At 49.1% G+C, this 16,196-nt stretch overlaps 1 protein-coding gene and 1 pseudogene across 4 annotated transcripts in view; both read left to right on the forward strand.

Annotated features, from left to right (window-relative positions):
• The first annotated feature begins 1,555 nt into the window (after nucleotides 1-1,555).
• The window catches only part of Rmc1 (regulator of MON1-CCZ1), a 29,987-nt gene continuing 15,346 nt past the window's right edge, over nucleotides 1,556-16,196 (forward strand). For 2 of the 4 annotated variants that reach the window (XR_386019.3, XM_006526341.3), the window contains exons 1-10: nucleotides 1,556-1,769; nucleotides 2,100-2,176; nucleotides 4,416-4,500; nucleotides 9,004-9,060; nucleotides 11,055-11,141; nucleotides 11,980-12,120; nucleotides 12,356-12,459; nucleotides 13,352-13,441; nucleotides 13,533-13,638; nucleotides 14,451-14,562. Coding sequence is in view for 3 of the 4 variants with exons in the window: in XM_006526341.3 (XP_006526404.1) it covers nucleotides 1,668-1,769; nucleotides 2,100-2,176; nucleotides 4,416-4,500; nucleotides 9,004-9,060; nucleotides 11,055-11,141; nucleotides 11,980-12,120; nucleotides 12,356-12,459; nucleotides 13,352-13,441; nucleotides 13,533-13,638; nucleotides 14,451-14,562 (961 nt within the window). In the remaining variant the exon portion in view is untranslated. The remainder of the gene's footprint in view (nucleotides 1,770-2,099; nucleotides 2,177-4,415; nucleotides 4,501-9,003; nucleotides 9,061-11,054; nucleotides 11,142-11,979; nucleotides 12,121-12,355; nucleotides 12,460-13,351; nucleotides 13,442-13,532; nucleotides 13,639-14,450; nucleotides 14,563-16,196) is intronic. The other 2 variants (NM_029623.2, XM_006526342.4) reach the window with 2 other exon arrangements.
• On the forward strand, nucleotides 6,026-7,794 carry Gm19293 (annotated as a pseudogene).

Genomic DNA, 16,196 nt, shown 5'->3' on the forward strand with positions numbered 1-16,196 from the left:
ACTGAGGACTCTCCCCTAGAGTCCCCAAAGAAAGCCTGGTGCTTGCAAGCTCAGCTGACTCCGAACCCCACTTTCTGTTGTTTTGTAGCTGTTGTTTTTGTTTGTTTAAAACGAAAAACTACAGCTCAGGGTGTTTTGGTCAGTTCTTCACATTCTTTCTTATCTTTCCTGTTCTGCTCAGCCCCTCCCCTTGCTTATCAGCGTCAAAACAGCACAGCTCTGATATAGCAGAGTAGTAAAGAGTGTTCAGCTCTCACGTCACCCTCCTAACGTCCTGGCTGCCTTGGGTCTCTTCCAGCCCCTTCATGAGAGGTAAAAGGAGTTCACAGTGAATGCAGCTAGGATTTTAATTTGCTAACTCTTGCTCTATATTCCAAAGACTTTAAGCTTTCAGAAGGAACAAACGTTGTTGAGCAGTCTTGGAATCCCAGTTCTTGGGAGGTGAGTGCTACAGTGCCTGCCTAAATGCATACCCTCTTCTGGCTTCCAAACTCTCCTGCACTCACGTGGACAACCCACCAACACACAACGCATCCAATACCAAACTTAAAAAAGAAAAACAAATAAATCTGTAAACGAAAGTGAAATAAAGAAAAAAGGGCCGGGCGGCGGTGGCGCAAGCCTTTAATCCCAGCACTTGGGAGGCAGAGGCAGGTGGATTTCTGAGTTCGAGGCCAGCCTGGTCTACAAAGTGAGTTCCAGGACAGCCAGGCTACACAGAGAAACCCTGTCTCGAACAAAAACAAAAACAAAAACAAAAAAAAAAAAAAAAAAGGAAAAAAAAAAAAAAAAGAAAGAAAAAAAGGTATTTGCCTATGTAGACAGCCATCTGGAAAAACCAGAAATTCATGTCAGGCCAGAAGAGGGCGCCACAGAAAGGCACGGCTCCTCAAACTCAGGTCATCATACTGGGTAGTAGATGCCTTACTTACAGAGCCATCTCGCTGTACCAGGACTATTTCTTCTAGGCCTCTCTGGCTTGTATATGGCCACTTGACTGGCTGGGTAATTATGCCCTAATCTCTCTTCATTTTCTTCTTTAAATAAAGGCACCAGTCACATTAGTTTAGGGACCCCTCTGATGACTTCAGTTTACCTTTGAAGCTTCAAGCACATTCTGAGATATTGGGGGTTAAAATGTCAACACGTAATCTCTAGGGGAGGGGCAAAATTTAGTCCCTAACATCCTGGCAGATCACAGCACTTGCCGGTATGGCTAAGGCAGACTGCTCAAAAATCAGTTTCTGGGGCTAGATACGGAATTCCTCGAGAAACGTTGTTGCCTGGCGTGAGGGAGGGTCCTGAGGTGAACACAGAAATCAGTCCTCGCCTCGCAGGTCTTCTCTGCTGCACGCTTACAGTCAGCGTCCTGACTCATCTCTCTGACTAATCGGACAGAGGAAGGGACCCTGGGTGTCGACAAATATGTCACCATTGGTAAGCAAGTTAGAAACCAGGCTGGCCTCCCAGCAGCTGGCAGGCTTCTGGGTCACGTGACTCGCCCTCCCCTCCTGAAAGGGGCGTGTCTTCTGGTGGGACCCTCCCCCGCCCACTGATGCGCGGACGGCCGGGTCACGTGGAGCACGGGGCGGGGCCTAGGACAGCGGCGAGCGGCGGCCGGGATCGCGGACTGCAACCTCTGCGGAAGAGCTGTGCGCGTCCCAGCCATGGGCGGCGAGGACTACTACCTGGAGCTGTGCGAGCGGCCGGTGCAGTTCGAGAAGGCGAACCCGGTTAACTGCGTGTTCTTCGATGAGGCCAACAAGCAGGTGAGTGGCGGCCGCGGCGAGGGCCCGGCGCCCAGACGCCTTCGCGTCGCCGCACCCTCGCCGAAGAGTGCCCGGTGTACTGTACAGGGGCAGAGACGAGTGTGCAAGCGCATGGGAGGTGCCAGTGTGCGAGGTGGCTTTCAGACGCTCAGTCTCAGTGTCTGGCCTGCCCTTGCACCGTCTTAAAATTCGTCCAAGCACCCACCTATGAGCATGCCCTGTTAGTTTGTACCGTACCAATCGAGGATGTGGTATGGTAGACGTGATCCTTGAAAGACTGAGTCTAGGACCTTAGAAAGTCTGGCCATTAACGGTGTCTCTTTTCCTCAGGTTTTTGCTGTTCGGTCGGGTGGAGCTACAGGAGTGGTCGTTAAAGGCCCAGATGATAGGAATCCCATCTCTTTTAGGTAATTTGCGATTTCAGAATAATAACCACATGTAAACACCGGCGGTTTTCCAACTCAGAAAGTTGAATCGTTTTGTCTCGCCTCCTCTAAGCGGCCTGATGTGTCAGTAGGACAGAGCAGTAGACATTTGCTGGTGCAGTTTGGGCACAGCACAACTGTAAAGAGTGAAATATGGGTAGCAGTTCAAGTGGGAACCGAAGATCTCCTAGGGCACCCACTTCCTGGTACTTGAAGTTATTGAGTCCGTGCGCTCATTTCTGCAGAGCTGAGCCAGGAGACACATTTACTCATTTATCCCAGCTCTTCTAGAGTTTTCGCTGGGTGGTGGAAAATCCAATGTTCTCGTGTAATGGAGAAAAATCCGGGCTTCCACAGAGTTTAAAGTGACAGACCGGCTTTCCGACTTAAGCAGGTTGACAGCATGATTGACAATAGCAGTCCCTTTCATTTTCACAAGTCTCTCAACAGGCCTATCCCAGCCCTCTGCAGAGCTAAGTAGCAAATAGCTCCCAGGTTAGTGGTGGTGTAGCAAGACCCTGTTTCCAATATATATGTATATATATATATGTAAAAAATAAATAAAAATCGCTCTTAATATATGTCAGCTGTTTTAAGTTTACTTCAAGAAGAAACCAGCCAACTTTGTTTTCTTTTCCTTCATCATTTTCTTTTCTTTTTTCTTTTGTTTGTTTGAGACAGGATTTCTCTGTATAGCCCTGGCTGTCCTGGAACTCACTCTGTAGACCAGGCTGGCCTCAAACTCAGAAATCCGACTGCCTCTGCTTCCCAAGTGCTGGGATTAAAGGCATGCGCCACCACACCCGGCCTTAGTCATTTTCTTCCTTCTCTCTTTTTTTGAGACAGGGTTTCTCTGTGTAGTTCTGGCTGTCAGGTAACTCACTCTGTAGACCATGCTGGCCTTGAACTCAGAGATCCTCCTGCCTCTGACTCAAAAGTGCTGGGATTAAAGGGGTGAGCCACCACTGCTTGGCTTTTCTTTTGGTGGCCCTTACTCAGCATACACTGAAAGCAGTAGACAAGGGAAGGCCTTGAATTAGCCCAGACTCCTTTGGGGAATTCAGCTTTAACTGGTGAGAAGAGATTCAGCAAATACTGTTTGCCATAGTCTATGCTAAAGCTCTGTTCAGAGTGTGGGAGCACTTAAGGGGTGCAGCTTTGACCTCAGTAATAATAATGGGGTTGAGCAAAGCTTCAAGGTGGGAAGAGAGAGGTTTCTGGTTGGAGACCAGCCCTGGATAGCATCAGGAGCATAGGCATGGTGTTGTGGGGGGCAGGGAAGGTGAGCTAGCAGGACCTCCCTTGAACATTACATATTCTATGGGATTGGAAATCCCATATGTCTGCATTCTGGAGGCTGGGTTGTTGGGAACAGAGACGGTAAGAACACTGAGTAGTTCAGCTACGTGTTGCCCAAAGCCACAGGGCTCTGAGATACAAACTGCCTTCCTTCGGACATCTAATAGAGGTATGACAGAGGTTAGTGGGTGAGATGCCCTGTGAGACTGAAAAAAACCAAAACCAAAACAAACAAACAAACAAACAAACAAACAAAAACCAAACGAGAGGGAACTGCCTATCACAGGCTCCATTTCAGAAATCTGAGGAGCTTGAAGTCTTGGTAGGATACAGCATTTAACTTGTATACATGTGCCACGTTTTATTTCCTCTTTGTGTTTTGAGATGCTGTCTCATTGGGACATTAGCATGACAAGTGATCCTTCTGGGCTGGCTTGTCTCTGCCTTCCCAGTACTGGGTTAGAAGGGAATGCCAGCCTCACTGTGAGATTTTTTTACATGGGCTCATACCCTGGAGATCACACTCAGGTGTCAGTGAGCCAGCTGAGCCCTAACTTTATTTTAAAAACAGCTTTACTAAGTTATAATTGGCTCATAATTAATTGAACAATTACCATGCATTGATATATTGATACACCCAGGAAACTATCGGTACAATTAAGGCAATGCGTGCATCTCTCCCACAAGGTGTCCAGTAGTCCTCAGTGACGTGTGTGACCTTAAATTCTCCAGCCACTTGGCTGTGTCATCTGTCCACCTCACTAGCAAGTTGTTGCCTGTAGATTTTGGTCACAGCTTCAGACATGCAATTGTAACATTAGGCTTGGGTCTGCTGCTTCCCAGAGAGTCCTGGCTTCTTGTCAGTGGGGGAAGAGCTGGAGGTGAGGGCGGTTGCTCTCCTGACGTGCGCTCTCTTCTGCAGGATGGACGACAGAGGAGAGGTGAAGTGCATCAAGTTTTCTTTAGAAAACAAGATCCTGGCTGTGCAGAGGACTGCGAAGGCTGTGGTAAGGCAGAGCTCAGAATACTGCCGGCAAGAGAGAGGTGCTTGGGAGAGGCTCGCCCTCAGAGGTCAGCGATATGGGGCTGCTGAGAGCCTACAGTATATACTCATGACATGAAATGCTGAGCTTCATTATGACATTTTCATGTTTATTATGTCCCATGGTCATGCTCTGCCCCCATTGCCCTCTCCTGGCTTCTCTCCTGGCTCCCCTCCTCTTTCTCCCTTTTTTTCTATTTTTTGGTGTTTTTGAGACAGGGTTTCTCTGTATAGCCTTGGCTGTCCTGGAACTCCACTTTGTAGACCAGGCTGACCTTGAACTCAGAAATCACCTGCCTCTGCCTCCCAAGTGCTGGGATTAAAGGCGTGTGCCTCCACTGTTCTGCTTTCCCTCCTCTTGCGAAGTAGTCCATTTTCTACTCTGATTATTTTTATGTGTATGGATGTTCTACCCGTTGTTTGTCTGTGAACCATGTGTGTGCAGTACCTGAGGAGGCCAGAAGAGGGCATAGGATCTCCTGCAACAGGAACTAGATAGAGGTGGTTGGGTGCTGGCAATTGAATCCAGCTCCTGTGTTCTTAACTGTCGAGCCATCTCTCTAGTCTCCATTTTGTTTTTAAGTAATTCGGGTTATCATACATCTTTATGTTGCTTGCTGACTGGCAACATAGATTATGGGAGGTATATTTTGATTACTTGGTGAATGAATGGTATTTAAGTCACTTCAGCATCTGGTATTTCTCCATTGCATGTGGGATTGGGTAGGAACAGGCAGATACACACAGTTGGGGCAGCTTGCTGGTACTTCATCTCTTGGACATCCTCACCATTGCTTGCTGTGGGTTGGGATGCAGTGGTCCTTAGCCTAGCATGAAGAGGTCCTGGGTTTCTCCTAGTGTCACGTGTCAGTCAGTTACTCCTCCTGGTCACTGTTGTCATCGGCAAAGTAGAGAAGAGGTTGGTGAGGAGAGAGGCAGGGAGAGAGGCTGGCGGGTAGAGAGGCTGGCAGGGGAAAGAGGCAGGGAAAGAGGCAGGCGGGGAGAGAGGCTGGCAGGGAGAGAGGCAGGGAGAGAGGCTGACAGGGGAGAGAGGCAGGCAGGGGAGAGAGGCAGGGAGAGAGGCTGACAGGGGAGAGAGGCAGGCAGGAAGAGAGGCAGGGAGAGAGGCTGACAGGGGAGAGAGGCAGGCAGGGGAGAGAGGCTGGCAGGGAGAGAGGCAGGGAGAGAGGCTGGTGGGGAGAGAGGCAGGCAGGGAGAGAGGCTGGCAGGGGAGAGAGGCTGGCAGGGAGAGAGGCTGGAGGGGAGAGAGGCTGGCAGGGAGAAAGGCAGGGAGAGAGGCTGGCAGGGAGAGAAGCTGGCAGGGGAGAGAGGCTGGCGGGGAGAGAGGCTGGCGGGGAGAGAGGCTGGCGGGGAGAGAGGCTGGCAGGGGAGAGAGGCTGGCAGGGGAGAGAGGCTGGCAGGGGAGAGAGGCAGGCAGGGAGAGAGGCTGGCAGGGAGAGAGGCTGGCAGGTAGAGAGGCTGGTGGGGAGAGAGGCAGGCAGGGAGAGAGGCTGGCAGGGGAGAGAGGCTGTCGGGGAGAGAGGCAGGCTGCTGTGTGTGCTGCTGCTTTAACTTAAACAAAACTATGTCGCATTTCCAGGCAGCCTGAGGAGCGTGATGTCACCCATTTGAAGAATGCGTTTCTTCTTCCCTTCCTTCTCCTTCCCTCCCCTCTCCCTCCTTCCTCCTTTCTCTCCTTCTCTCTCTCCTCCTCTTTCTCTCCATTTCTCTCTCTCTTTTATGGCCCAGGTTGACCTGGAACTTACTACATAGACCAAGTTGGTGTTGAACTTAGAGCAATCCTCCAGTCTCAGCTTCTTGAGTGCTGAAATCCTAGTTGTGAGCTGCCTACTTAGCTTGAAGAATGAGTTTTAAAAGTCTGTTCATGATTTTGTTTTGGACACCAAGCGGGAGTTGGCTGCTCCGGCTATGGTGGCACAGACGAAAGGCAGGAAAGGGCAGGCTTGATGAGCGGGGGGGATTGGTCAGCTAGATACTCAACCCACAACGAGGGAGCATCGCATCCTACTGTTTAAGCATCTAAACCAACTGCTCAGCTAGTGGCAACCCCGGGAGGAGCGCTGGTGTCCATCTCCTTCAATTCTCGGATTTTGAAGATGGCTGCACAGTCAGCGCCAAAATTTGTGCTAAGAAGCACTGTCAAGATGTCTCTAAATGAGCACTTTACTAATATGCTAAAGAACAAAACAGCTGATGCCAGTGAATATTTGGGCTTTGATGCAGCAGCAGCAGTAGCTAGCCAGTGCCAGAAACAGAAGGCTGGCCCAGCAGATGGAGAATAGACCCCCTGTCCAGGCAGCAGAAGAGCGCTGGCAGGGAGAAGTCCAAGGATCTAGCAGTTACTCAGTCTCACGCAGCAAGCAGGCGAAGGAGCAAGAACAAGAGCTAGACTCCCTTCTTCCAATGTCCTTATATTGTCTCCAGCAGAAGGTGTAGCCCAGATTAAAGGTGTGTTCCACCACACCCTTAATCCCAGATGAAAAGGTGTAGCCCAGATTAAAGGTGTGTTCCTTAAACTCGGAGATTCAATCTTCTGGAATCCATAGCCACTCCGGCTCAAGATCTCCAAACCAAGATCCAGATAAGGATCTCCAAGCCTCAAGATAAGGGTCACTGGTGAGCCTTCCAATTCTGGATTGTAGTTCATTCCAAATATTGTCAAGAAGCAGCGCCTGGGTAAGAGTAACATCCAGGCTCAGTTAGGCCGACCCATAGGTGCCCTGGCCACGGGAGCACTTGGAGGAAGAGGCCAACCCATAATCCAGAGAGGACCATGTGGGGGACGTGTTACCAGAAACCTGCTTAGGGGTGGGATGTCGCTCCGAGGTCAAAACCTGCTCCGAGGTGGCCGAGCCTTAGCTGCCCAAGTGGGCTTAAGAAGAGGTCGTGTTTGAGGTCGTGGCGGTCCTGGGAGAGGGGACCCAGGGTGTCGTGGCAGAATCGGTGGTAGGGGTCGGGGCATGAGAGGTCGGGGAAGAGGGGCCTTTGGAGGCAGAGGCTGTGGTTGTGGCTGAGGAAGAGGTGACCTCACTCGCCCTGTATTGACCAAGGAGCAGCTGGACAACCAGTTGGATGCATACATGTCAAAAACCAAAGGACACCTGGATGCTGAATTGGATGCCTACATGGCACAGACAGATCTTGAAACCAATGATTGAAGCCTGCCTGCCTGCCTGCCTGCCTGTTAGACTCTTGTTAAAGTCACCACATCTATAAAACAACCTTGAGAAAACATGAGGAGAAACCTGATCGATGCTGGAAGGTCCTGTCCCAGTAGGCTGTGGACTTACCTGCCACCAGTTGGTGCATTTAGTCTGTTCCGTCTACTTTTTGATACTGTGTTATATGAAACCCTATATTCCTTTAAATTTGGTTGAGTTTGTTTTGTTGTTTATCCAGTCACCCAGGCATCTGTTTGACCAGAATGCATTGGCCTTGTGAGTAGAACAGTTTTCCAGCCTCTGCCTGTCATTTTTAATGTCATTTTTTGACATTTTAAAATATTTCCTCAGTTGATTTTTATGATCCCAGAAGGATCCAGAGTTTTCACTATTGGGTGGTCTTTGGAATAGAGTTCTACATCTTTCTTTAAAAGCTTCTTGTTAATAGCTGGAGCTAAAGGCGTGTTTGCCATGTTGATAGTGAAGGTAGTAAACTGGGAATGTTGGTATTACTACTGGGCCACAGAATGGGTTACACATGGTAGCAACTTTGATTTGGTCAAAGTTGGTGTTGCCTACATTGAAACCACATAGATGGTAGCTGACAGGCTAAGTTGGAATTTCCACCCTAAGAAAAGATTTTTAAGCTGCACCTCTCATAGAGAAGAAGCAGCCGTTGGTGTAGCACAAGTGGCAGAAGAGGCGAGAGTGGGAAACTGGTGACACGCTGACTGCTGGGGAGGCTCGCGTGCTGCTCGTGCTGAAGTGCAGGTACCTGGGTTCAGCCAGAGGCAGCCTTCTCGGTCTGATCCATGGAACTGGCTTTATTTGACCCTCTTGAAGGTTTAAGGTCAACCATATTTTGTCAGTGTCAGTTTCAGTGGAATCTTGTATTTCTGGTCAATTTTAACAAATTGTTCTCTCAAAAACCAGTCTGTTCGTGAGCTCCAACTGAGTGGTTAGATGGACTTCTCTTAGTTGACTGAGAAATCTGGTATCATTTGACCCTAATTGTCCTTATGTCTTTTCTGTCTGTGGGTGTTTGTCTGAGTGTTTTTTAATCATTTTAAAAATCTGCTTGTCACACCTTCAAGGGGTACACACCTTCAAGACGCCCCAGCACTCAGAAGGCAGAGGCAGGCAGATCTCTCTGAGTTCCAGGACAGCCAGGACTTCCTAGTGAGACCCTGTCTCTGAACAAAACCAAAAACATTTGTCCATTTTATTTCACAGTAAGCTGTTCTATCTGAAAATTTCCCTTTGTGTTTTTTTTTTCTGTCTTTCAGGACTTTTGTAATTTTATTCCAGATAACTCTCAACTGGAGTACACACAAGAGTGCAAGGTACCCGTGTGTGTGTGTGTGTGTGTGTGTGTGTGTGTAGGGGGCGGGGCCTCATTCCTCACTGCAGTGTCCATTGTTGTTTGTGTGTGGTGAACGATGGGTTGGGTAGTGGACACAGGCTGGAATCTCTGTCTGGGGAGATGTCTGTGTTGTTGATGAGCTGGAGAGGTCGGCTGGGTGTTCAGCTATGATACTGGACAGTTTAACCCAGTTTTGTGTCTTCAGCTATAAAATGGAGGCCTGATGGGTGAAGGGTCACCTTCAGTGCCGTCTGGAGCTTCCTCGCTGTGCTTGCAGGCTTCTGGGTCTCAGGCCTTGGATCCCACCTGTTCCATCTTGTGAGGTTCTCTGAAGTGTTCTTTGCTTGATGAGTCTCTGTCCTGTATCCCTGCACCCTCTGTAGGGATAGACCCTAGTCTATATCTAATCTAATTATTAGCTGGGTGTAATAAATGAGGCTGGAGGGAGCTCTGCTATGCCATGCCATGCCATGCCATGGTCACCCCAAGGGCAGCTGGGAGAGTAAACAGAGCTGTCAATACATGGGGGTAACTTTGGCATCTTATTGTTCCTGGTAAGTGGCACTCAAGATGGGGTCTTTATCTATGAGAGGAGCCTCAGGCCTTAACCGAGCTCCACTCAGGCCTTCAGGTGCTTTAAGTATGGAACAGCTCCTTGTCTGAGTCCTGCTATTCCCTTCAGTCTTTAAGCCACCCATGGTCTCAGGCCCCTGGAAGCCATCTTGCTTTGTGTCCACTGAAGAACTTCAGCCCTTGTGTTATTGTAATGACTGAAAGAGTGTTGCAGTTTGAGAGGCAGAAGTTGGAATCTCTGGCCTCTGGGTATTTTCTTTCCATAAAACTCAGGCTTCTGCCTCCGTTCAGCAGAGTAGAAGGAATTAAGACTCAGAGCCTTCAGTAGAAGTGTTAGGACAAAAGTTGGGGAAGACCGTGTTTAAAAGAGCATTTGACTCCAGCATGGAGATGCTTCCCTGTAACCCAGCATCTGGGAGGGTGAGACAGGACAGTGCTGAGTTCCTGACTGCCCAGGCTACATCGCTCAAAGCCAGCCTTTGTCATAAACGTGAGGTCCACTCTGAGAGCCTGATGAGTGGCAGCCAAGCATTGAGGGTTTGAAGAGAAGCTGCACAGCCTTCTGGTTAACAAACTAGAGCGTTTTATACGTGTTAAAGCTATGGTATGGACTTGATTGTGTGTGGTGTAAGCACACAGTGTGTGCCGCTCAGTGGAGGATGTGGAGTGTTAAAGCTATGGTATGGACTTGATTGTGTGTGGTGTAAGCACACAGTGTGTGCCGCTCAGTGGAGGATGTGGAGTGTTAAAGCTACAGTATGGACTTGATTGTGTGTGGTGTGTGCACACAGTGTGTGCCACTCAGTGGAGGATGTGGAGTGTTAAAGCTATGGTATGGACTTGATTGTGTGTGGTGTGTGCACACAGTGCGTGCCGCTCAGTGGAGGATGTGGAGTGTTAAAGCTACAGTATGGACTTGATTGTGTGTGGTGTAAGCACACAGTGTGTGCCGCTCAGTGGAGGATGTGGAGTGTCCTGCTCTGCACCTTTGTATCCCCTTGAGGCAGGTCTCTTACTGAACCTAGAGATAGGCTAGTGGCCAGCAAGCCCCAGAGACTTGTCCTTGTCTCCTGTCTCTGCTCCCCATGTCCCACACTAGCACTACAGTTATGGGCGCTTGTGGCAATTTATGTGGGTACTGGGGATTTGAACTCAAGTCCTCATGCTGGTCAGCAAGGGCCCTTACCCACAGAGGCATCTCCCTAGCCCCTCGCTTTTTGTTAATTTTTACTTATTTAATTTTTTGGAGATAGTATTTCATGTCCAGACTGGCCTGCATCTTGAAATGTAGCCATGGAGGGCCTTGAATTCCCAAGTGCCCTGCCTTAGCCTCCTGGGTTCTGGGAATATAGACCGTGCAAGCAAAGTCCTCTGACAACGCTGCTCCTGCCATTCTTCCAGACCAAGAATGCCAACATACTCGGATTCTGCTGGACCAGCTCTACTGAGATCGTCTTCATAACTGACCAAGGCATCGAATTTTACCAGGTATTGTATCAGTTACAGGCTTGCTAGAGGAAGCAAAGGTAGCTGCGCCAAAGGCTCTGTGGCCAGCCTCAAAAAGTACAAGTTCGTAAAATGACCATCAGCCACAGTTGGTGCACAATTCCAGTGTTCCTCTATACACATGCATTTCTTATTGCTATTTTTCACAAAAAGGGAAGTCCTGCACATAAACTTGTGTAGTGTGGGTTTTCCTGCATAGCAGTAAGCTTTGGGGCTTGTTCCCAGATTTTGTTCTGAGGACAGTTCTGCTGTGTGGATGATCTGCTGTTTGTCTTGCCACTTCTGTTACAAGATGTCTAGCTTATTTCACTTTTTTTATCGTTACGGTTAGAAAGTTGAGTGAGCTGGCCGGCTTACATGTTTCTTCACGTTCACTACTGGGGCCCTGGGATCGCTTCACTTTGACTGCTTCTCAGCTTAATGAAAACCTGTGGTTCCTTGCTCTTAGGTGCGTGGTGTTGGAGCACGTGGAGGCTCAGCCCTGGTTGTAAATGCCAGTCTCCTGCTCCAAGCCTTTCTCGGCCTGAGTTTCTCATCTCTCAGGGTGTAGGAAGGAGTGAATTATGGAGGTGTGGAAAGCAGGGTGCACACAGCTAGTGTGTCTAGTAAATACAAACGACAGTTTCCTGTGGGACCCTGGGCTGGATTTCCTTGGTTCTGCTGGTGTTGGGGACTGAACTGGAGCCTCACATGTCCTTTGCAAGCTCTCTTCCACCGGGGTTTACCCCAGACCTCAGTGAGCATTTTGTGCTCGTAATTTACCTAATTTATTGTAGCAGTCTTTTAACAGGGAGATTCTGTTTCTTGACCGTGGTCCTAGGTGATGCCTGAGAAACGAAGTCTCAAACTCCTGAAGAGTCACAACATCAATGTGAACTGGTACACGTATTGCCCCGAGAGCGCCGTGATCCTGCTGTCCACCACAGTCCTTGAGAATGTCCTGCAGCCTTTCCATTTTAGGGTAAGAGTTAGCCCCGGCCCCTTAACATAACCCTGCTGCCCACTTGTCTACCCAGCTCTGAAGCAAGGCAGTCAATGAACCCGTGTCTCTGACCACTAGAGGGTGTAACTCACCATCCCAGCAGTCCACGGATGCTCTGTGGGGAAGCATCGAAGGCAGGGTCTGCATTGCTTTGGTGTCTGCGGAAGCATGGAGGGAGTGATGCCCTAAATGTTGCTACACTTTCCCTAAACAGGCTGGCACCATGTCGAAGCTTCCCAAGTTCGAGATTGAGTTACCAGCTGCACCGAAGTCAACTAAACTTAGCCTTTCAGAACGAGACATTGCGATGGCGACCATGTATGTCTGTCTTCAGAGGGGTCCTGTGTGTAATTGCCCTTTGTGACACAAGCGATAGGGTGTGTCAGGAGCGCAGAGTAAAGGACCCTTAGAAGCAATAGCTAGGACTTGCCTGGTTTTTGTTTTGAATGTGACACTTTTAACAAAAGATTTATTTATTTTTCTCTGTATGCTTTGTCTGTATGTATGTGCACATGAGAGGCCATAAGAGGGTGTCAAGTCCCCTGGAAATGGAGTCACAGCTGGGGGTTAGCTGCCCTGTGGGTGCTGGGAACTGAACCCGGGAGTGACTCAGTATAGTAGAATGTACTTCCCTCCTTCTTTCTCTTCTGTTTTCCACTTGGCCACCCAGTTTAGGGAGCCAAGAAGTGAGTGCAGTTTTGGGTGGGGACTGGCAGGCCAGGGCCGAGCTCATTGCTAGAGTTGACATCCACACTCCATGGCAGCTCACAGCAGCACCCAGTGGGTAGCATCTACTGTGAAGAGAGTGTGGCTCATCCTTTTCTTATGGGACATGTCCTCGTCCCACAAAGCTAGAAGTGGAATAACCAGTGGGTGTTGTGACTCTTGACCTGTATCTCTTCCTTACTTTGGAATTCTGTGCTTGGCTGTGTGGTGTTCTTCCAGAGGACTGTAGTCAAACTGTATGTAGAGAACTCAGACTGTCCCTTTAAGGCTGGGTCAGAACTTGTAATGTAGTCAAGATGGCTTGAACTTCTGAGCCTCCTGAGTGGTGAAATTCTGAACATAGGCCACCATTCTCAGTTTATGGCCTGCAGGGGTCTCAGCCCAGGGCTTTGTGCAGCTGGGCCAGCCTTACCCTGCCAGCCCAGCTACTACCTGTCCAGCAGTAAAATGGCCAGAGGTGACTTGTCTCTCTCTCTCTGACTAGATACGGGCAGCTTTACATCCTCTTCCTGCGCCATCACTCTCGGACGTCTAACAGCACGGGAGCGGAGGTGGTGCTGTACCATCTCCCACGGTACGTCTGTCTCATGCTCTCGGCACTCTCTGCTCTTAAGTTAAAGTAAGGCTTGCTGACCTCTTTCTCTGACCTCTGTGTTGTCTTACAGAGAGGGTGCATGTAAAAAGATGCACATACTGAAGTTAAATAGGACGGGAAAGTTTGCCCTAAATGTAGTGGACAACCTGGTCGTTGTCCACCATCAGGACACAGAGGTAAAGTCTGATGTGGGAAGTGGCCGTCGTCGTCGTCATCATCATCGTCTGTGCGGGGCCTTTTTATAGGCCTTGTGAGAGCTGGCAAGCCTGCACGAGGGCGGGAAAGAGCCTAAGCTCAAAGGAGTGAGCAGTTTAACCGATTCCCCAGCAGTTTATTAAAAACGATTCCAGTTTGGGGATGCAGCTTGCTAGGTAGAGTTCTTGCCTAGCTTGTCACATGCCAGCGTTGCTTAAAACCAGCTGTGATGGTGCACACCTGTTACCTCAGCACTTGGGAGGGAGAGCCGGGGTCAGAGGTTCAAACGAAGTCTCAAAAAACCCAGAGAAATTAAAAACTTTGAGAAAATATCATTTGATTTGATGTTTGGATTCTTACTTGATTGAACCAGCAGAGCTGGGACCTACTGCAGATCCTGGTGTCACTTGAGTCCCTGGCCTGTTTCATGTGTGTGGGCATAGAAAACAGTTTACCATCATGTTTGGACACTGTTGGGCCCATCGATTTGTGACAGGTCTGCTTTTCCAGATGGTTAACTGAACATCTGTAGTTGGTATGCCACACCTTTCCCCTACTTTCTTGGAGGGTCCCACTGCTATGTCTCTGACTAAGGAAGATGTTTCAAGTTCAATGAAAAAGATCTGTCTATAACTCTTTGAGATCTTACAAGGACGCAGGAAGCGTCTGTGAAAGCAGTGACTGTGGGAAAGAGAGTTGTGGTGTGCACAGTCGTCCTCTGAGGGAGCAGGGCTGGGATGGCTGCGAGCACAGACTTCCAGACCAGCAACAGATGATGTTTTCCCTACTGTAGACGTCAGTGATATTTGACATCAGGCTACGGGGCGAGTTCGATGGCACGGTTACCTTCCACCATCCTGTGCTTCCAGCCCGATCAATTCAACCTTACGAGATCCCCCTGGCAGGTAAGAGGTTCTGTGAGCTGGCAGTGCTAGCTTTCCCACGGCTGTATTCTTGGTAGACTCTTCCGGGGTCATGCTCAGAATGGGACAAGGGACAGGGGGAATCCCCAGTCTGCTTCATTTCGCAGAGGAACTTTTGTTTTCTTGTTTTGGGATGCTGGGGATTGAACTCAGGATCTTAACATCTTCTGTTTCTCAGTTTCTGTCACCCTGGCATTCAGCTGACTGTGGCTGGATAATTTTAATGGGGTCACATGCTCCTACGTTTTCATACTCTTCTTTTTTTTTTTTAGATTTGCTTTTTATTTATGTGTTTGTATTTGTCTGCATGTATGTGTGAGCATGTATGTATGGGTGTTGTCAGAAGGCGGAAGAGGGTGCTGGCTTCCCTGGAGCTGGAGATTCATGCAGTTGTGAGGATGTGGATGCTCTGGACTGAATTCAGTTCTGTGTTAGAGCAACAGAGACTTAACCACAGAGCCCCCTTATCAAGCCCTTGTGCTTGGTTATAGCAGATGTGGCCAAGGATTCGTCACAGTACCAGCTTACAGGTGTGGTTCTTGAGTTTATTTTAGAGCATTCCTCATACTAAGATGGGTGAGGACGTCAGGAGAGTAGTAGGTCAGGAGCTCTGAAAAGAAGTAATCCCATTCATACCAGGCCCCTGACAATTCTGTGTTACTGTAATTTTATAGAAGACTGCAGTCCAGTTAGCTGATTGAAGCTCCCAGTCTCTGTTTTGTTAGGAGGCACACTTGTCAGCTGCCCCGTGGCAGTTCTCAGCCTCTGATTTCCTTGTGCTTTTTGTACAGACAGTAGAGAGCCAAGCTCTGGGTGGTAGATTGATCAGCAAGCCTTCAGCCTTTGGGCAGCTGGCTTATCTTATGGGCTCAGCAAAAGGTCTAGTGGGAAGGAACAGCTGGCACTCACAGGTATCTGGTGGCCTTAACTGGCTTCTGTGTGCTTTCTGGCATCTGGCTTTTCCTGGATAATAACATTAGCAGTAAGGAATGGATGATAGCAAATTATTGACTGTAAACATGTAAAAACCCTCAACTCGGATCCAGTAATAAAGGAGCAATAAACAGGCTATTGCCTGACCAAGGTGCTAATTGAAGTGGATCACATTAGTCCAGGAAAGCCTGATAGGAAGAGGGCAGGAATCCATGGGTTCCTGGGGTTTTAGGCAGTCTGGGCATATAGGGCATGCCTTGCCCTTTGTGTTTCCTCCTGGACCATGAGCCCCTGGGAAATCTGAGACTTGTGCCCACTTGGCACAGTCAGTGGGTGGGTATGTATTCACAAGCTGATTTTGAGAGCTGTATTGGCTTTGTCTTGCTAAACAGGTGGCTTGTGTTTGTGTTAAGATCACCTGGGGTCTCTGAAGATTGAAATGCCCCTGCTTTCCTGAGGCCCTTGGTAGGCAGTGGAAGTTCCCTCTTCAGTCCTGGGTGCGAGGACTTTGCTGAAGCTTGCCTGACTGCACGCTCCTCATCTGGGTGTGGGCTGTGTTAGGATGGCTGTCTATGTATGCAGCTCACTAGCACTCCCTTCTGATTATAGCTGGGCAGTCAGTGGTCAGTCAGCAGAACTGGTTGGAATGAGTTCCTGTCATGTGAGGGGGAATGCTCCTTAGG

The sequence above is a fragment of the Mus musculus genome, chromosome 18, assembly GCF_000001635.26.
Source record: "Mus musculus strain C57BL/6J chromosome 18, GRCm38.p6 C57BL/6J".
Lineage (NCBI taxonomy): Eukaryota > Metazoa > Chordata > Mammalia > Rodentia > Muridae > Mus > Mus musculus.